At 36.3% G+C, this 22570-nt stretch overlaps 2 protein-coding genes across 5 annotated transcripts in view; both read right to left on the minus strand.

The window, feature by feature from the left end:
- Positions 1-22570, minus strand: part of LOC115219174 — a 170231-nt gene that overhangs the window by 104699 nt on the left and 42962 nt on the right. The window lies entirely within an intron of this gene.
- The window catches only part of LOC115219208 (UPF0687 protein C20orf27 homolog), an 85379-nt gene continuing 70773 nt past the window's right edge, over positions 7965-22570 (minus strand). For all 4 annotated transcript variants that reach the window (XM_029789326.2, XM_029789331.2, XM_029789328.2 and 1 more), the window contains exons 3-5: positions 17705-17938; positions 12504-12632; positions 7965-8673 (exon numbers count right to left, since the gene is read on the minus strand). In XM_029789326.2, the coding sequence (XP_029645186.1) occupies positions 8570-8673; positions 12504-12632; positions 17705-17938 (467 nt within the window). In that variant the 3' untranslated portion in view covers positions 7965-8569. The remainder of the gene's footprint in view (positions 8674-12503; positions 12633-17704; positions 17939-22570) is intronic.

A 22570-nucleotide genomic window follows, 5' to 3' on the forward strand; every position in this document is an offset into this window, starting at 1 on the left:
AAATTTTTTTAACCACCAGAATAACCTGGGACTTATGAATGGAAAGTTTCATATTACTCAAAATGTATGACTCAAAGTCTGAAAACAAGCATGAACATTTAGGACAAATTTATGAAAATGATTTGTACAGGCAAAGGGTTAAATTATATTTATTCTGTATGTATTGTTGAAAATTTATAAAATGTCCAATACAATTGAAGCAGTGAGAAGTTTTTATCTCTGGTTTTTATTCTCAAGTGTCTTAAAAAATCTGCTTGAAGCAAAAGGAGGGAGACAGCTTATTATCACAACCAATGGCTGAAGGCAGGAAGAAACAGCTTTAAATACTTTTGTTTATACAGTGAGCCACTGGTGGAAGCACAGATAAGACTTAGCTTGGCTAATTCAGCTTGGACAACGTTTGAAGATGAATGAAAAAGAAAATAAATAATGCCATAAAATGCAAAGTGAAAAAAAATGTGTTGTCCATACTCCTAAATACTGAATGTAGAGAGTAAAAAAGCTGTAAGTAGATTCTCAGAGTTTTGTAAGACAACATCAAATCAATGACTATATTAAGCAGCTAACCACAAGAAGGGCATCTGGCAACAGTTAAGCTTGATTCAATATGGACATGTCATATATAAGATGACTTCTTACTATATATTTCTTCTTTTGAATAGAGACAAAATAGTGATTTTGTATTAACAAAATAGCATTTTTGAATAGATAGGAGACAAAGGACGGACATTCATGCCATTAGTAGTAAAAAGACGATCCCAGCTATGGAACTATAACTATGGTACAGACGGTTCACTGGGAACTTTGCTGTACAACAAAATCCACCTAAATGAAGAGCTGAAAGGTAATGCAGGCAAAATCTCAATGTTTGATTGTGAGGAACCATATTTTGGATACTCCTAAAGCAGTGATTCTCAAACTGATAAAGACATTAAAATCAATATTCAGGGATCTCATATAGAAGATATTGAGATCAAACAAAGGTTTGGTTTGGTAACCCCTTACTCAGACAAAATTCTGTCAGGAGTCCTACAACTCACAAGTTTGGCACTTAACTTGGCTCCCATGGAATTTAAGTAACTGAGATTACAACACTCCCCCACTCAGTCTGATTGGGATGCCAGTCCATTGCAGGGTTAACGTTCCACTTATTGTTGGAACTCATTCGCGGCTGAGTGGACTGGAGCAATGTGAAATGAAGTGTTTTGTTCAAGAACACAATGTGCTACCCGTTCTCACAATTGAAACCATGATCTGACATTAATGAGTGCAACACCCCAACTAGGGACCAGCTTTCACAGACCTGATATTCTTCACAGAGGATCAATGAAAATAATAAAATAAGGTTATGTTAGGTCATAAATTGTTGATCTTTTCTTTTGTTTTTAAAACAGGTATTTTTTTATATTGGTATATAAAATGTCTAACAATAAAATGAAAGGATAATAAAATTTCATTTTGTTGCTGATTGTTTCCTTTTTTCCACTGGCCATTAACCCACTGTCTTCATTTGGTATATCACTGCACACAAAGCCCATAAGATTATGATGTGGAAGCTAAATATCAAGTGATGCATGGGACTTCTAACAAACAACCAGTTTCTGAACATATCTACAAGAGTTCTACTTTTAGATATGGCATACAAAAATAAAGCATTTGCAGTATTGATCTTTTATAGTGATTAGACACTACTACTTTATGTCAGCCTTTTCTTCCAGTTTCCAGAATTTAACATAAAAATTGTACAAAAAAAAAAAGAAAAGAAAAAGAACACTGCATTTAGACAAAAATATTCTACAAAAAAAAAAAAGAAGAAAGATTTAGTATTTGTTTTCATTCTATATACTCATATCAAAAGATCATCAAAATCAGTTCAGCCTTTACTATGAGCAAAAAATGTTCAAGCCATGACCATCCCATCTATAATATCTATTATGTTCTTCCTCTTTTTTTTTTGTAGACTACAGGATGTGATTCAAGATAGATTTGGTTGCTATTTTTAGTAGATTGATTGACCATATATAAACTATTTGGCTGATTCAATTTGTTTTTTCTTTTTTTGAATAGAAACGAAATGGTAATTATGTATTAACAGAATAACATTTTTGAATAGACAGGAGACAAAGGGTGGGCGTTCATGCCATTAGCAGTAAAAAGATGATTCTAGTTATAGAACTATGTTATAGACACAGTTCACTGGGAACTTAGCTGCACAACAAAACCCACCAAAATAAAGAGCTGAAAGGCAAGGAAGGCAAAATTTTAATGTTTGACTGTTAGGAATGATATTTTGGATACCCTAAAGCAATGATTCTCAAACTGATAAATGTCCACCCCACAAATGTTAACGACTATTTTTGACAGTTCTCTCTTCATTAGCTCTTCTACTATAGTATTTCTGTTGGTGTACACTGGCTGTGTGTTTTAATTAATTTTGCGCAGGAGTGGCTGTGTGGTAAGTAGCTTGTTTACCAACCACATGGTCCCAGGTTCAGTCTCACTGCGTGGCACCTTGGGCAAGTGTCTTCTACTATAGCCTCGGGCCGACCAAAGCCTTGTGAGTAGATGTGGTAGGCGGAAACTGAAAGAAGCCCGTTGTGTATATATATATATATATATATATATATATATATATATATATATATATATATATATGCATGTGTATGTATATGTTTGTGTGTCTGTGTTTGTCACCCCCAACATCGTTTGACAACTGATGCTGGTGTGTTTACATCCCCGTAACTTAGCGGTTCGGCAAAAGAGACCGATAGAATAAGTACTGGGCTTACAAAGAATAAGTCCTGGGGTCGATTTGCTCGACTAAAGGCAGTGCTCAAGCATGACCACAGTCAACTGACTGAAACAAGTAAAAGAGAGTAAGGAGTATAATGAAGACTTTAGCAAAATAACTTTGTCATTATTAAGCTGGTATTTGGAACATAAATCAACACAAAGTTTGAATGGAAGGTTTTTGTTACCATGTTTCTGCTGAAAAACAGTTTCAATTTGTTTTGAAAAATAATGAAGAATTTTGTAAAATATATTTGTTATTACTAAGCTGATGCTTGGGATATAAATTAAAGTGAAATTTTGATGGACGGTTTTAACCCTTTTGTTATCATGTTTCAGTTAAAATACACTGTTTCGATTTATTTTCAAAAATAATGAAGAATTTAACAAAATAACTGTCATTATTAAACTGGTTTGGAACATAAATTAACATGAAATTTCAATGGAAGATTTCAACTCTTTTGTTATGTTTTTGCTGAAATCAATCTCAATTTATTTTGAAAATAATGAAAAATTGAGTGAAATATATTTATCGTTATTAATCTGACGTTTGTGACATAAATAAACATGATGTTTTGATGGATGATTTTAATTTAAATCACAACAAAACAAAGTATTTGTATCACAGATCTACAAGTAGTCTTAGGTGAACTGGACTCAAAAGAGTTGATTTGGATAATTTTAAAGCAAGAATTTCATATCATAGAATCAGGGGTGGTCTTAGGTGGGTTAATCAAGATAAAATAGACTTGGCATCTGTATAATTCTTCTTTAAAATTTCTAAAACCATTTTAATTATATTTAAAGTATAGCAATCTATCTGCCTATTTTTCAATCTCTCGAGGCTTGTTACAATTGAAAAGCAAGTGGAAAACATTAAATCTGGCTTTCCACTGACTGATTCCAACCCTTTCCAGAACCCTGAAAAAAAGAAAACCAAACCAAAACAAAACAAAAAAATAAAAATAAAAAAAATAAAAAGCAAATAAACAAAATATAACAAAAAAGACAAGAAACTAATTAAATATAAAAAAGCAACTGTATTTTTAGGTGTCTGTCTTTGAGAAACCTCTCAGACAATCTTTTTACATTTTCAGAAAATATTAAATAGAGAAAAAAAAGAAGGAAAATGAAGTTTTTTTTCAAAATATTAAAATAGACATTTTTACCAAAATATTTTAATTCTGATTTACAGCTTACACAAGAAATAAAGTGAATATTGTTGGAAATATGAAAATAGTTAATACTGAAAATCCTTGTGTGTATGTATGAGAACACATAGATTTAACGGTGCCACATTCCCAGTAATAATGTCTGTTAATTCCACCATCCATTCAGGCCATCATTTTAACTAAAGTTAGGACCCATAAAATAAGTTTTACATTATACTTTCTCTTCAAATATAAATTCTAAGTGAGATGTCAACCAACACAATCTGCCTTTGAATGTGTGCAAATGTGTGAATATCATATATATATATATATATATGTATTTAAAATGAGGGTGAGAAATTTGATATTAATTTAATTAACATCAATTTCACACCAGTGGTCTAGCATATAAAAAAACTGAAGGTTCAGTAAAATTGTATTATATACATATGAGAGTGATAACCACTATGTGAACACCCTTAAGCTAGAAGTAGATCTGCTATGGTCTTACCACTAAGAAATGTTCTCAAGAAAAATTTAGCAAACAACCAAAACGTAATCGAGCAAGACAAAAGAAAAGTGATAAAATATGGATTATTCACATACATTTTTCACACTGAAGATCTACGGACATTTTACATAAGTAAAATTACGTAATATAGTAATAGTGAAACATGTAGATGAATAATCCATATTTTATTGCTTTTCAAGTGATTTGATCAAGGATCATGTATGTGTGGATTGAAACTAAAATGATGGCAGTCAGAAAGCACATATTAGCCATTAAAAAACAAACAATAAATGTTTAAGTGAAGTCAACAGTCATTGTATGTGTTACTGAATGGCTAATGAGCATCTTTCACACTACAGTCATTTATATATATATTATCTAAAGCAATATGATTTGGCTCCATGTGACTCAAAGTTTTGCAGGCCTTTAACAGAAATTCATTTCTTTCAGGCTTAGATTATTGATATTATATATATATATATATATATATATACTAAGTAATTAAGGGTTTAGCAACGATTTGCCTCACCACACACCGAATTTAGAAATAGCAGTCAAAGAGTTATGGCTATTCTTTCTACTTAAAAGAATACTCCCTTTTAAGTAGAAAGAATAGCCATAACTCTTTGACTGCTATTTCTAAATTCAGTGTGTGGTGAGGCAAATCGTTGCAAAAACCCTTAATTACTTAGTATTACTTAAACCTTCCTTGAATGGGGCTTTTACATGCCGAAATCTACTTGGTGAAATTAATTTCACCCTATATTATTATATATATATATATATATATATATATATAAATTAGAAAAAAAACACCTTTTATCAATTCAATAATGAAAAATTAAATTATACCATCTATTATAGAAGGATTAAATATAAGATAAAACATATAATGATGATTAAGTAATGAGCAAAGTAATAAATAAAACGTAGATATTTTATTTATTACTTTGCACATTACTTAATCATCATTATATGTTTTATCTTATATTTAATCTTTCTATTATATGTAATTTTCTAGATGGTATATTAATTTTTCATTATTGAATTGATAAAAGGTGTTTTTTTTTCTAATATATATATATATATATATATATATATATATATATATATATATATCTCATATTTTGTGAAATTTGATTTAGTATTTCTAAACTGAATTTTTCCCTGTAAGTTTGGAATAACATTCCCTCATATTATTATTATAATTATATATATATATATATAAGATGGTAAAGCCATTTATGCATCATACATAAAGAAAGTTGCATTGTTGAAAGTTAATTCATAATCTCTAGTGGATGTGATGTGCTTAAAAATACAATAAAAATTGGAGGGAGACAAATACCATCCCAGCAGTGACTAGCAAAAGTACCACACACATTTTGGGCTCATTAGGCCTTATCAATGGCATGTACTCACTGTGCACGTCTCCAATGACAAGGCTGACAAGGCTGATATGCATCTGGTGTTCTGAATAGCTACCGCTGGGATAATTTTTAGCTTCCTTTGGTATATATTGTGCTTTCAAACAAACCACATCTATAAGAGATGTTATTTCTGGACAAATACCTCAGTAAATTGCCTTTCAATGATGTATCTACAGTAAGCATAATACATAGAAGGCTATTCTAATTTAATACTGCGGCAGTAGCACATAATGGATTATATAATATATACATACACATATATATCTTTCTATATATTTATCTATATATTTATATAATATATATATATATATATATGTAAAATTTATATTACATAATCTGTATTCTATACATTATATATATAGAATATATAAGTGAATAATAAGTGCAAGCATAAATTGCAATGAATGAATGAGAAAGGAGTGCTCAATACATGTTGTAGAGTATATGTTTCATTGAAACTGAGTATTTATCTTGCATTTTGAGTTTCTTGCCATTAGATTGTGGTTGAATGAAATAAAAATTCATTTTCAGAAAACTGTATGTGTGTGTGTGTGTGTGTAAAAGCGCATAATCAGCTCATTAGGGTGTTGCACACACAATCTTGCAATTGTGGTTTCAATTCCCCTCATTACACCATTTTACCCTATCTGGTGCTTCAAACATGCATTCATATGATCTCTGGCGAATGTCATTTCTAGTAAGAAATTCCTTACATGTCTATCTAACAGGTAAATCTTTGTAAATCCTATTAGCAAATGAAACACGTATAATGGAGAATAAATAATACTAAAAAAATTCTCACTTTCTTGTTTTGTTAAAATATATGTCTGGCTCCATTCATAATTGAACAGCTATAAATCTTTGTGTACCCTTGACTAATCAAAATTACAAAAATACACCTTACTGCTGTTAATTGATCAAGGTATGGCTGTGTGGTTGTGAAAATTGCTTCCCAACCATGTGGTCTTGGGTTCAATTCTCTTTTATGGTACCTTGGACAAGTGTCTTCTACAATCACCATGGGCCAACTGAAGCCTTGTGATTCAATTTGGTAGGTGGAAACAGGTAGAAGCCTGTTGTGTGTGTATATATCAATCGATTATATATATATAAAATATCATTTGATAGATACAATATATGTTTTTATATTCTACTAATAATATCATATGCTGAGAAATAGCCTAAACATATTCATCAGGCACAAACCACATATCATAATGAACTAAAAAGTTGTCTGTACCTGATGAATATGCTTGAGGTATTCCTCAACATATGATACTATTTGTAGCACATAAAAACAAATATTGTGTCTATCGAGTAATATTTATCTCTCACCAGATGGAGTACTTATTTTGTTGATCTTACCATAATGGATCTTTGTAAGCCTAGTACTTATTTTATTGGTCTCTTTTGCCGAACGACTAAGTTACGAGGATGTAAACACATCAACATTGGTTGTCAAGCAATGGTGGGGGGACAAACACAGACACAAAGACACACACACACACACACACACATAAACATATATATATATCTATATACAATGGGTTTCTTTTAGTTTCTGTCTACCAATCCACTCACAAGGCTTTGGTTGGCCTGAGACTATAGTAGAAGGCACTTGCCCAAGGTGCCACACAGTGGGACTGAGCCCTGAATGATGTAGTTGGGAAGCAATCTCCTTACCAAACAGCCATGCTTGCACACCTGTATATAAATATATATATATATATAATCTTAGAATTGTAACTGTCTCGTTAAGAACCAGTCTGAACATAGTACATTACATGGAAGTTATAAATCATTGCAACATTGAGTGCTTCTAATAAAACTGCTTGAGAAAGCAGCTTATCAGCCCTACCTTTATTCCCCATTCCACCCTCATCCATCTATTAAGAGAGAGAGACAGACAGACAGAAAGAGAGAGAGAGAGAGTTTTTGTGTTATGTATGAGTGGTACATGTACATGTGTTTGACAAGTGCAACTAGAACAGTCTGATATAGATTATTTTGTTGATGATTGCAGATAATATGAGATATTGCACAGGCCAATGAGTGTTTCGAGATGAGAAAAAATATTGCATGTAAAAGTAATGGGTAAATTTATTTGATTGCAATCAGAATCAGTCTACTTGAGACTTGAATAACACAAATGTAAACTCTCAATTGTGTATTGTCACATCTGTGTTCTTGTTTACACTTCTCATCTGTACACATATTGCATTTCGTATCTCCTCTAAGTAACTGAGCCAACGAAGGAGCTCCTATTTGGTCACTTGTTCTGCTTGAAAAAGCAGCCAAATCTCCCTCAAATCACATCTTCTATCTTATATGAAGGACAAAACATATCAGATAATATTCTATATATTCTTACAAGATGGGATGGTCACAAGTGATCTACTGATCAGGGTTGACTTGGGCTAAACAATATTTCTATGTAAAAACAGAATTAATTATTACATCTATCATACCCCTATGTGAATATGTATGAAAAGTTGTTTGATAGAGTTAACTGAATTCATAAAACTGTAAACAAAGATGATTTGAAATATTTACTAGGAGTCAAAAGTTTAGTGAAACTATTTTAGCAATAGTCTTTACTTAAAATAAAAATACATATATATATATATAAATATACATATATATGTATATAAAAAAAATTTTCTTGATCCATTGTCTCTGAAATTGATTTATTCAGAGTAGCCATGCGAGTCGGATGGATCCAAGTCATACTCATCCTGCACATCAAGTATAGTTATACCTTCCTTCAATATTGGAGTACCTTTTCCTGGACCTGCCAATGTTGAAATTAAAAAAAGAAAAAGAATAAAGAAAATGAGTAACATAAAAAATAAAAAAAAAACTCACAAAAGTAAAACAGCAATTCATTACAGATTAACAAAGGAAGTAAAATAATGATTTCCAAATTTTGGTACAAGGCTAGTAATTTTGGGGGATGGAGTAAGTCCATTATATCGACCCCTTCCCCCCAATGCTCAACTGGTACTTATTTTATTGATCCTAAAAGGATAAAAGGTAAAGCTGACCATGGCAGAATTTGAACACAGAACATAAAGACGTAGGAGTGGCTGTGTGGTAAGTAGCTTGCTTACCAACCTCATGGTTCCAAGTTCAGTCCCACTGAGTGGCACCTTGGGCAAGTGTCTTCTACTATAGCCTCAGGCTGACCAAAGCCTTGTGAGTGGATTTGGCAGACAGAAACTGAAAGAAGACCGTCATATATATGTATATTTGTGTGTGTGTGTGTGTGTGTGTGTGTGTTTGTCTCCCCAACATCGCTTGACAATCGATGCTGGTGTCTTTACATCCCTGTAACTTAGTGGTTTGGCAAAAGAGACCGATAGAATAATTACTGGGCTTACAAAGAATAAGTTCTGGGGTCGATTTGCTTGACTAAAGGTGGTGCTCCAGCATGGCCACAGTCAAATGACTGAAACAAGTAAAAGAAAAGAGTACATGAAATGCCGCTAAGCATTTTGGGATAATGATTCTGCCAGTTCACTGCCTTGGCAATATTGAATAATCAAAGTAAAATAAATTATGAAATCATCAAAAGGATGAAAAGTAAAGTCGACCTTGGTGGAATTTGAACTCAGAACATAAAGACAGACAGAATGCTGCTAAGCATTTTGCCTGGCATGCTAACAATCCTGCTAGCTTGCTACCTTTAACCCTTTAGTGTTTAAACTGGCCAAATCCGGCCCAATATATTCTACATGTTTTATATTCAAACTGGCGATGTCTAGCTTCTCACACCTAACCTACAATGCCATTCTAAAAATAAGTAATCACATCATTGAAACCTCAAAGCTGTAAGATGATCCAGGATTAATTCAAAACAATTTGAGTGAAAAAGTATTACATTTAACAGAGTAATCTGAACACTAAAGGGTTAAAGAAAATAAAATAAGAGCAGTTATGAGCAAGCTGCAGCCCACAGGACTTTCTGAATGGCATGTCTAATGGAAAATTACCATGATTTTTTTTTAGCCTGCCTGATGATAAGCCACAGCTCATGCAGCCTGCTTCTTGAAAAAGGTTGCTCAAGCCTGAATTAGAGTCTAACATTCCCTAGTGTCATTTGTTTCATTGAGATTTTCCATCCAAATCTATTTAACCTCTTTGTTACCAAATTTCTATTGAAACACATTACTCTTTACTCTTTTACTTGTTTCAGTCATTTGACTGCGGCCATGCTGGAGCACCGCCTTTAGTCGAGCAAATCGACCCCAGGACTTATTCTTTGTAAGCCCAGTACTTATTCTATCGGTCTCTTTTGCTGAACCGCTAAGTTACGGGGACGTAAACACACCGGCATCGGTTGTCAAGCAATGCTTGGGGGACAAACACACACACATATATATATATATATATATACATATATACGACAGGCTTCTTTCAGTTTCTGTCTACCAAATCCACTCACAAGGCTTTGGTCAGCCCGGGCCTATAGCAGAGGACACTTGCCCAAGATGCCATGCAGTGATACTGAACCCGGAACCATGTGGTTGGTTAGCAAGCTACTTACCACACAGCCACTACTTTTGTTTCATTTAATTTTGAAAATAATGAAGAATTTAGTAAAAAAAAAAAAAAATCACCTTTTCATTACAAAGTTGGTGTTTTGGCACATAAACTAACCTGTAGTTTTGATGGAAGGTTTTAATTTTAATCGTTTAATAAAGAATTTAATAACAAAATCACCTTGTCATAATTAAGCTGGTGTTTTGGCGTAGTTTTGATGGGCAGTTTTAATTTTAATCATTTAACCCTTTAGTGTTTAAACTGGCCATACCTGGCCAAAATTATCTTCCTGTTTTATGCTCAAACCAGCCAGCTCTGACCTCTTACACCTACCCTACAAAGTCATTCTAAAAATAAACAGGGACATCATCAAAATCTCACAGTTACAAGATGCTGTACAATTAATTTAAAACAATGTGATTAAACAGGCTTTACATTTGACAGAGTAATCTGAATGCTAAAGGGTTAATGAAGGATTTGATAAAAAAAAATCACCTTGTCATAATTAAGCTGGTGTTTTGGTATAGTTTTGATGGGAGGTTCTAATTTTAATCACTTAATGAAGAATTTAATGAAAAAAAAAATCACCTTGTCATTACTAAGTTGGTGTTTTGGAACAAACTAACCTGTAGTTTTGATGGGAGGTTTTAATTTTAATCATTTAATGAAGAGTTTAAATAGTGGGACTGAGCCTGAAACCATGTAGTAGAAAATATTAGAATTTTCATGTAATAAACCTGTACTTTAAACTCAAGCAGATTTCTTACTTAGATTTTTTCCTAAGTTTTTAGGTAAGAGTTACAGCTGGCAGAGATGATAGGTATCCAACCACCAAGCCAATAAGCTGATGTTTTCAATATTTTCACTGACACTGCACTGTATCTCTGTTGAGGACATTTTACTCACAACTGCCTAGTCTACTAGATCCTTTCCTTCAAAAATATCACATTAAAAAAAAAAAAAAAAAAAAAAAAGGAATAAAATTGCTGACCCATGTTAAAGAGAATAAACCATCATCATCAGTTAACATCCGTTTTCCATGCTGGCATGGGTTGGATGGTTTGACTAGCTGCAAGACCACAGTGAGTTCCAATGTCAGCTTTGACAAGGTTTCTGTAACTGGATGCCCTTTCTAATGCCAACCACTCTACAGTGGCATACAGGGTGCTTTTCTAGTGCTACTGACACTAGTGAGGCCATTAAGTAACTTAGATGACAGGAAAAAGAGCAGGAAAATGCCACCTTGGCTGAGTGCGTGTGTGTGTGTGTGTGTGGGGGGTTCCTGGCTTTAAGGGTGTCGCAAAAGGCCTGGTTGGAGGGCCCAATCTTCCAAGTTCTTTCACAGGGCTTAGAAAAACTGAAGGACCACTACAATAAGTGTGTGAATCTGAGAGGGGAATATGTTGAATAAAATCATAATTAACTGATCCTCCTGTATTTTCTTTTACCCAAAGCCAGGAACTTTTTAGTACCCTTTCATACATGTCCATCCCACATTATATAAGGGTGGGAATAGTAAAGAAAAAGATAAAGATGGTCATGATGGGAGGTACCAACTCTCAAGGTATAAAAGATGAGCATAAGAGAGAATACAATGGACTGGGGGAAGAGGGAGAGTAAAAAGGATTCAATACATAGGTGCAGGTGAGACTGTGTGGTATGAAGTTTCCTTCTCAACCACATGGGTTCAGGTTCAGTCTCACTCTGTGGCACCTTGGGCAAGTGCCTTCTAATATAGCCCCTGTCAACTAAAACCTTGTGAGTGGCTTGGTAAATGGAAACTGAAAGAAGCCTGTCATGTGAATGTGTGCGTTTGTCCCCAACGACCACTTAACAACTAGTGTTGGTGTGTTTACATCCCTGGAACTTAGCAGTTTGGCAAAAGATACTGATGAAATAAATACCAGGTTTCAAAAACCAAAAAAAAAAAAATGTACTGGGTTTGATTCATTTGACTAAAAATTCTTCAAGGTGGTGCCCCAGCATGGCCATAATCAAATGACTGAAACAAGTAAAAGAAAAGATATAATATACAGATATTGTAACAACTGAACAAACTGAACAAAACTACAAACTCACCCAGAATTCTTGCACACAACTGTAGTGTTAACTTCTGTTTTGGTTTTGTCTTAGTTGACACGTAAAAGATTTCCTTTACCACATGTTCCTTACGGGCATTAAATTTAAGCACCACATCATGACCTTTCCCTGAATAGGAAGAGAGAGAGAGGGAGAGAGAAAAAATAAACAGGTATACAGCATAATTTTTAAAGGTTGTAACATGATCAGAGAATTCTGTGTCTGTTCTTGAGTTTTCTTTTCTGGATCTCTTAACAATGAGAAAGAACTGACACTTGTTTATTCAACTTGGTCATGGGCAAACTGTGGCATGTGGGACTTTCTTATTTCTTTATTGCCCACAAGGGGCTAAACATAGAGGGGACAAACAAGGACAGATAAACGGATTAAGTTGATTACGTTGACCCTAGTGCATAACTGGTACTTAATTCCTCGACTCCAAAAGGATGAAAGGTAAAGTCTACATCAGCAGTTGACTAAAAATCCTTCAAGTGCTCGAGCATGACCACAGTCTAATGACTGGAACATGTAATAGGCGTAGGAGTGGCTGTGTGGTAAGTAGCTTGCTTCCTAATCACATGGTCTCAGGTTCAGTCCCACTGCATGGCACCTTGGGCAAGTGTCTTTTACTATGGCCTCGGGCCAACCAAAGCCTTGTGAGTGGATTTGGTAGATGGAAACTGAAAGAAGCCCATAGTATATAAGTATATATATGTGTGTGTGTGTGTGTGTGTGTGTGTGTGTGTGTGTGTGTGTGTGTGTGTATATGTTTGTGTGTCTGTGTTTGTCCCCCCAACATCGCTTGACAACCGATGCTGATGTGTTTATGTCCCTGTAACTTAGCGGTTCGGCAAAAGAGAGCGATAGAATAAGAACTAGGCTTCCAAAGAAAAAAGTCCTGCGGTCGATTTGCTCGACTAAAGGCGGTGCTCCAGCATGGCCACAGTCAAATGACTGAAACAAGTAAAGGAGTAAAAGAGTACACACACAAAAGCGTGGCTTGTTTACAACTTTGTAACTTAACAGTTTGGCAAACAATACTGATTGGATAAGTAACAGATGTGAAAAAATATGTACCGGGATTGATTTTGATTGACTGAAACCCTTCATTGCAATGCCCCAACATGGCTACAATCCAACGACAGAAATTAATGTAAGAGATGAGGGAGGGTAATGTCTTACTAAATATCTAAGGGAGGTAAACTATTCAAGCAACTTTTGATTTGTACAGTTTTCTTTTCAATACACCTTAATAAGCTTGGCTCTGTTTGTTGTTTAGATGGATGGAAGCACTCCGTCGGTTACGACGACAAGGGTTCCGGTTGATCCGAATCAACGGAACAGCCTGCTCGTGAAATTAACGTGTAAGTGGCTGAGCACTCCACAGACATGTGTAGTGTACTCTTAACATAGTTCTCGGGGATATTCAGCGTGACACAGAGAGTGACAAGGCCGGCCCTTTGAAGTACAGGTACAACAGAAGCAGAAAGTAAGAGTGAGAGAAAGTTGTGGTGAAAGAGTACAGCAGGGATCACCACCATCCCCAGCTGGAGCCTCGAGGAGATTTAGGTGTTTTCGCTCAATAAACACGCGAATCGAAACTATGACAGCGAGTCTGCTGCCCTAACCACTGGGCCATTGCGCCTCCACTGTTTAGATGAACTTTCTTTAACTAACCATTCATGTGTGAAGTAGAGTTATGTACGTCATTAGTAACACAATAGCTGCAGTTTGATTCAAAAGTTGCATGTCCACATATCTTAACCTGAGCCTCATATTAGTAATAACAATAGATAAAACATACATTATTAAATTTGATCTACAAATTCCAGAGGCAAAGTATCTTCTATTACAGCTTCAGGTCAACCCAACGTATAAATTTTAAAAATGTAACAATAGTACATTGTTATTTAATGATGTATTACTTTTTCTATGCTGACATGCATTCGTTGGTTTGACAGGAAATGACAAGCCAGAGGGATTGTGTTGAACTCCAGTGTCTGTTTTGATATGGTTTCTATAGCCAAGCACTTTACAGTGTACAGGGCGCTTCTTTGTTTATAGCACCAGCACTAGTGAGATCACTAAGTTCTCACAGAGAAAGGCCTCTCATGTGAGAGTGGTGTAGTACTGAAGGAGGAGGTGAAAATAGAATATAGGTCCAGAAACAGATGTCATACTGAAAAGGAAAATACATGGCTGAGAGAGAGAGGGAAAGAGAAAGAGAGAGAGAGAGAGAAAGAGTACTCTCAAAGTACAAGATAAATATGAGATGTTTTTTATTTCATTCTGTAGTATAATGCGTGAAGGTGCATGGCTCAGTGGTTAGAGTACCAGGCTCACAATCATGAAGTAGTGAGTTCGATTCCTAGATTGGGCTGTGCATTGTGTTCTTGAGCAAAATACTTTATTTTTCAAGTTGCTCCAGTTCACTCAGCTGCAGAAATGAGTCGCAACATCGCTTGTGTCAAGCTGTATCTGTCTGCCTTTCCCTTAGATAAGATTGGTGGCATGGAGAGGAGAAGCTGGAATGCATGGGTGACTGGTGGTCTTCCATAAACGACTTACGACCTTGCCTGGACTTGTGCCTCAGAGGGTAACTTTCTAGGTGCAATCCTATGGTCATTCATAACACCAAAGGGTGTCTTCACACTTTTTTCCAGCGTCCTTACCTGGCTTCCGTGCCGGTGGCGCCTTAAAAGCACCAACCGATCGTGGCCGATGCCAGACTCCCCTGGCACCTGTGCCGGCGGCACGTAAAAAGCACCCACTACACTCGCGGAGTGGTTGGCATTAGGAAGGGCATCCAGCTGTAGAAACACTGCCAGATCAGACTGGAGCCTGGTGCAGCCCCTGGCTTCCCAGACCCCGGTCGAACCGTCCAACCCGTGCTAGCGCGGAAAACGGACGTTAAACGATGATGATGATGATGAAATGTTAGCACGCCGGGTGAAATGCGTAGCCGTATTTTGTCTGCCGTTACGTTCTGAGTTCAAATTCCGCCGAGGTCGACTTGGCCTTTCATCCTTTCGGGGTCGATAAATAAAGTACCAGTTACGCACTGGGGTCGATGTAATCGACTTAATCCGTTTGTCTGTCCTTGTTTGTCCCCTCTGTGTTTAGCCCCTTGTGGGCAGTAAAGAAATATATATATATAAACACAAAATTGGAATCTACTCATGGGATTTATTATGCTAGAAAGAACAGCTAGGTTCCAAAACCACAAAATTAGGGATTTTATAACCTAGCTGTTCTTTCTAGTGTGATGAATCCCATGAGTGGATTTCTATTATGTGTTTAAATATACACTGTATTTTATGAGTAATACATAGTCTTTGGACTAAATTTATACACGCTAGGCCACTGGAGGTGAACATTTCTATTAATTTTCATTTCCCTTCAATATCATCATCATCATCATCATCATCATTTAACGTCCGCTTTCCATGCTAGCATGGGTTGGACGGTTCAACTGGGGTCTGGGAAGCCCGAAGGCTGCACCAGGCCAGTCAGATCTGGCACTGTTTCTACAGCTGGATGCCCTTCCTAACGCCAACCACTCCGAGAGTGTAGTGGGTGATTTTATGTGCCACCGACACAGGTGCCAGACGAGGCTGGCGAACGGCCACGCTCGGATGGTGTTTTTTACGTGCCAACGGCATGGAAGCCAGTTAAGGCAGCACTGGCATCAGCCACGTTCGGATGGTGCTTTTTACATGCCACCGGCACAGGCATCATAACTACAATTTCCATTTGATTTTTATTTTGATGTTGATGTACTTGACTCATAGGTCTCCTCAAGCACATACACACACACAAACACACATAACTACTGCAGTAGAGTTTGCTCTAAGAGAACATCCATGTTTAAATGGGAATAAATATGACCTTTCAGTATTAATATTGACTCTGTCACTAATATATATTTTTTATCAAGCTCACTGGCTAATTGTTCAGGCACTGTTTTTCTATATATCACTGGTGGTAGGGATGAGTTGCTGCTATCTAGCAGTTGAGTGTCCATCATTGAGAAAACAGAGGAAGGTCAAAATCATGTGATCTGGTGGTCTCAGTGCTGGAAATGACAGGAATTTATCTCCCCACTAGTGATATAAACTAGTGTGCATCTACATTTAAGTGGAAATAAGTATATATATTATACACTGAGACCCCCTTCGGTCACGACACAGACCATGGGGTTGCACTGAGAAAGTTACCCTCCCAGGCACAAGTCTGGGCAAGGTTGTTTATGGAAGACCAGCAGTCGCCCATGCATACTGGCCTCCCCTCTCCACACCACCAGTGTTATCCAAGAGAAAGTCAAAGGCCGATACAGCTTGGCACCTGTGACATCTCAACTCATTTCTACAGCTGAGTGAACTGGAGCAATGTGAAATAAAGTCTCTTGCTCAAGAACACAACACGCAGCCCGCTCCAGGATTCGAACTCACAACCTCACGATCGTAAGCTCAATGCTCTAACCACTGAGCCATGCGCCTTCACATATCATACTCTACAGTAGAATAATATCACAGATTATGTTTCCTGTTGAAATAAAATCCAAGATTGAAAAAAACAAACAAACCAAAAAACGATTTAGCCAATTGAATCAGTATCAGGAGATAATTGAAACTTATTTTAAATAATCTTGGAAGGATAAAGAAAAAGATGACCATTACCCCAGCATAGAATGATGAGATGAAATGAAATACCATTAAGCAATTTAGTACACACACATACAAAGAAGTATAATATGATGAGTGAATTAACCCTTTAGCATTTAGATTACTTTGTCAAATGTAAAGCTTATTCATTCACAAAATTTTGAATTAATCATGTATTCTCTCATAGCATTGACATTTCAATGATATCATCATCATCGTTTAACGTCCGTTTTCCATGCTAGCATGGGTTGGATGATTTGACTGAGGACTGGCGAACCAGATGGTTGCACCAGGCTCCAATCTTGATCTGGCAGAGTTTCTACAGCTGGATGCTCTTCCTAATGCCAACCACTCTGAGAGTGTAGTGGGTGCTTTTGTTGATTTTTAGAATGACATTGCAGAGTAGTTGTGAGAGACCAAATCTAGCTGATTTGAGCACAAAACAGGTAAAATATTTGGGCCAGATATGGCTGGTTTAAATGCTAAAGGGTTAACCAACAGTTTGCTATTAAAGCAACAACAGTAACAAGAACCTACCGTCTTGAGTTGGTGTAAACGAGAGTACTTTTATATACACATTCCTTTTGGCTTTTGGTTCTATGAGTAAATCTTCACCCAGGTTGTGATTGAAGGCGAACGTTACCTCGTACACATGGTCAAGTTGTAAGAAGCCTAACTTTACATCAATATGGTTTTTGCCTGAATCTAGCACCAGAATCTGAGCTTCGTGAAGTGATACTTCTTCCTCAGGGAAATGGACATGTCCTGAGTCTAGAAAATATTCATAGAAATAGATATATGTGTGTTAGTATACATACATATTGGCCTTGTGCCAAAATTTGAAATCAATATTTATGATCATTTTCCATGCTTAAGCACTACATCATAAAGTCATGTGTATATGTATGTATACATGTGTGTGTATACATACACACACATATATTTATACACAAATCTGTATGTCTGTTTATCTATTTGTTTCTTTCTCATTTACACCCAGTGTATACATATACACTGGGTGTAAGTGTATACACTGGATGTAAATGAGAAAGAAACAAATAGATAAATATATGTGTGTGTATGTATACACACATGTATACATACATATACACATGACTTTATGATGTAGCGCTTAAGCATGGAAAATGACCATAAATATTGATTTCAAATTTTGGCACGAGGCCAACAATTTCAGGGGGTGGGGTAAGTCAATTAGTCAATTACACTAACCTCAGTGCTGAACTGGTATTTATTTTATCAAGCCCAAAAGGATAAAAAAACACAAAGTCAACCTTAGCAGAATTTGAACTCGGAGCATAAGATGGGAGAATTGCTGCTAAACATTTTAGCTGGCATGCAAACAATCCTGCCAGTCCACCATAAATATTAGAGTTCAGTACCATTACATCAAAAAGGCAGTGATGCTGGCAGAATCAGAAGCACACAGGACAAAATGCTAAACAGCACTTCATCTTGTCTTCATGTTCTGAGTTCAAATTCCATCGAGGTTGACTTTGCCTTTCAACCTTCCAGGGCTGATAAAATACATACTGGTTGAGTACTGGGGTCGATGTAATTGACTTAATCCCTTCCCTGAAATTGCTGGCCTTGTGCTAAAGTTTGAAACCAATTACATTACATCCCATTAAACTTTGAAATTTCATATGTTAATTGAACTTACATGTAATTATATAACCATGGTTGTTATAGTGTTACATAAGAATTATTGAAACAACTGAAAAAACATGAATATTCTTTAACCCTTGATACCAATCTGGTTGAAACTGGCTCTGTGGTGCAAATGTCTTGTTTTCATAAGTTTTGAATTAAAATCTTCCACCAAACCTTAGTCACAATTTATGTTCCTAACACTAGCTTAATGATAACGAAGTTATTTTACTAAATTCTTTGTTATATTTTAAATAATTGAAAGACACACAGAGCAATCTCAACAGAAATATAGTAATGAAAGGGTTAAAATGTGTACATTGCATATACGATAATTAATTCATATTATTTTAATGTTCACTTTTCTTTTCCAGGCTTGCATGGGTTGGATGGAAGTTATTGTGATATATTTTCTACAGCTGGATACACCTTCCTATTGCCAACCCTTAACAGCTTTCAAGCAAAGCAATATTTCCCTATGACCAGACACCGTTTTGTAGAATATAGCAAATGAATAACATTCATTTACAACAATCACATGATGTCAAGATACGGAGACACAGACACACACATAGGACGGGCTTCTTTCAGCCTGGGGCTATATAGTTAAGCACACTTGCTCAAACTGGATGCAAAACTGTGGTTGTGGTTGAGAAGCAAACTTTTTAACCAGACAGTAACACCTGTGTAAAAATATACACATCTCATCTTTTACTTGTTTCTGTCATTAGACTGTGGCTATGCTGGGGTATTACCCTTGAAGAATTTTAGTCAAACAAATCCACCCCAGTACTTTATTTTTAAGCCTGGTCCTTATTCCATTGGTCTCTTTTAGCAAAATGCTAAGTTACAGGGATGTATACACAGACACAAGACACATGCACACACATGATAGGCTTCTTTCAATTTCTGTCTGCCAAATCCACTTAGGTTTTGGTCAGCAGCTCAAGGCTAGAATAGAAGGTACCCAGCCAAGGTGCCACACAGTGGGACTGAACCTAGAACCATGTGGTTGGTGAGCAAATACCTAAATATCTTACCACACAGGCCTGTGCCTATATATTTATTTACATATAATACAAATGTGTGTGTGAGTGAGAGAGAGAGAGAGAGAGAGAGAGAGAGAGAGAGAGAGAGAGAGAGAGAGAGAGAGAGAGACACAATAAAAAAAATCTATAAACAGTGAAGTCTAGTATGATTTTTAGCTTTGGTTCTATTTTTGCATAAGACCAAAACTTTTAAACAAGGAATATAGATTTCAAATATTGGCACAAGCCCAGCAAGATCAGTAGCCAGGAGGGGTTTGTGAATCCAGTGCTCAACTGGTACTTATTTTATTGACCCCAAACAGATGAAAGACAAAGTCGACCTCAGTGGAATTTGAACTCAGAATATAAAGACGGATGAAATGCCATTCAGCATTTTGCCCTGCGTGCTAACAATTCTGCCAGCTCGAGGCCTATTACGATAGCATGGGCATACGTGTATTTCTCATACTGACTGACTTAAGCAAGGAATATAGCCAACTGAACCAACAAATCTCAATCTCCTAGATATATACACAGGTGAAACTGAACACCACGCTCTGTGGAAAAATTATAAATCATTTCTGGTACTGTTTCACTTATAAATCTGGCCTCCACATTGTGTCTATTTATGTATCTCAATAAATTAAATAAAGTATCTTAGCAACTGACACAATTATAAACAATCATTTCCTTGGCCTATTAATAATTCAAACACTGTGAAAAAGTAAAAAGTTCTTTTTTTAGGTATGACCATTTGGCCTTAGATTCAGTCCCTCCCCACGGTACCTCGGGCATGTGTCTTCTACTATAGCGTTAGGCTAAGCAAAGCCTTGGGAGTGGATTAGGTGGATGGAAACTGAAAGAAGCTTATCATCATCATCATCATCATCATTTAGTGTCTGCTTTCCATGCAGGCATGGGTTAGACAGTTTGACTGAAACTGGTAAGCTGCACCAGGTTCCAATCTGATTTGGGTTGGTTTCTACAACTGGATGCCCTTCCTAACGCCAACCACTCTAAAAGTGTAATGGGTGCTTTTTATGTGCCACTGGCATGGGTGCCAGTTATGTGACACTGGCATTGGCCATGACTACAATTTCACTTGGCTTGATGGGTCATCTCAAGCATGGCATACAGCCAAAGGTCTCAGTCACTTATCATTGCCTCCATGAGACCCAATGTTTGAAGGGTGCTTTTACATGCCACTGGCATGGGTGCCAGTTACGAGACACCGGCATGTCATATATATATATATATATATATATATATATATATATTATATATATATATACATATATATATATATACACACATGTGTGTGTGAGTGCATGCACCTTTGTGTTTGTCCTCCACCACGCCATGATAACTAGTGTTGGTTTGTTCTCATTAACTTAGTGGTTCAGTAAAACTGACTGATAGAATAAGTACCAGACCGTGAAGAAAAAAAGAAATATTGTTGTTGATTTACTCAACTAAACTAGTGGTTCTCAACTGGAGGGCCATATAAGTATTTTAGGGGTTAAGGAGTAAAAACTTCGCTTTAGATGTATTTGTTGCTTCTTTCTGTAATGCTTAACATAGTTCAACATAATTTCCAACCACTGAAATGCATTCTTTTAAAGAGCACTAGTGCAAACCTACACAAGGTGACTGGGTCCAAAACAAAACAAGAATATTGAAAGGAGTATCTAGAAAAACTAGTTTTTAAAAAAATCAAATGGTTATGGGTGGTGTCCACCTGAATAAAATAGTAATCAAAGTGGTGTATCATCATCATCATCGTTTAACGTCCGTTTTCCATGCTAGCATGGGTTGGACGGTTAAACTGGGGTCTGGGGAGCCAGTAGGCTGCGCCAGGCTCAGTCTGATCTGGCAGTGTTTCTACAGCTGGATGCCCTTCCTATCGCCAACCACTCCGTGAATGTAGTGGGTGCTTTTTATGTGTCACCTGCACAGGTGCCAGACGAGGCTGGCAAATGGCCACAATCAGATGGTGCTTTTAATGTGCCACCGGCACGGGGGCCAGACGAGGCTGACAACGGCCTAAGGCTGACAGGTAAAAAAAAAAAAAAAAGGGCAAGTGTCTTCTGCTATAGCCCCGGGCCGACCAATGCCTTGTGAGTGGATTTGGTAGATGGAAACTGAAAGAAGCCTGTCGTATATATGTATATATATATATATATATATATATATATATATATATATATATATATATATATGTATGTGTGTGTGTTTGTGTGTCTGTGTTTGTCCCCCTGGCATTGCTTGACAACCGATGCTGGTGTGTTTATGTCCCCGTTACTTAGCGGTTCGGCAAAAGAGACCGATAGAATAAGTACTGGGCTTACAAAAGAATAAGTCCCGGGGTCGATTTGCTTGATTAAAGGCGGTGCTCCAGCATGGCCACAGTCAAATGACTGAAACAAGTAAAAAAGTAAAAGTAACCACTAAAGCTGTGTTCCAACACAGCCACAGTTCAATAATGAATGAAGCAAGTAAAAGACAAATGTTTATAATTCATAAGACTGGCATTTATTTCTGAACCATTTAGGTTTATGTTTTCTAGTAAAGGCGTTGCTATTCATTTTCTCAATCAAATTAAACTGACTGCTATTACAGACAACAGACAATCCAACACATGAAGTAGGATATGACTTTGCAATTCACAGGCCAAGTAGAAGTCATATAGTGGGTTTTATATTTTGTT

The sequence above is a fragment of the Octopus sinensis genome, linkage group LG14 (genome assembly GCF_006345805.1).
Source record: "Octopus sinensis linkage group LG14, ASM634580v1, whole genome shotgun sequence".
In the NCBI taxonomy this organism is placed as follows: Eukaryota; Metazoa; Mollusca; class Cephalopoda; order Octopoda; family Octopodidae; genus Octopus; species Octopus sinensis.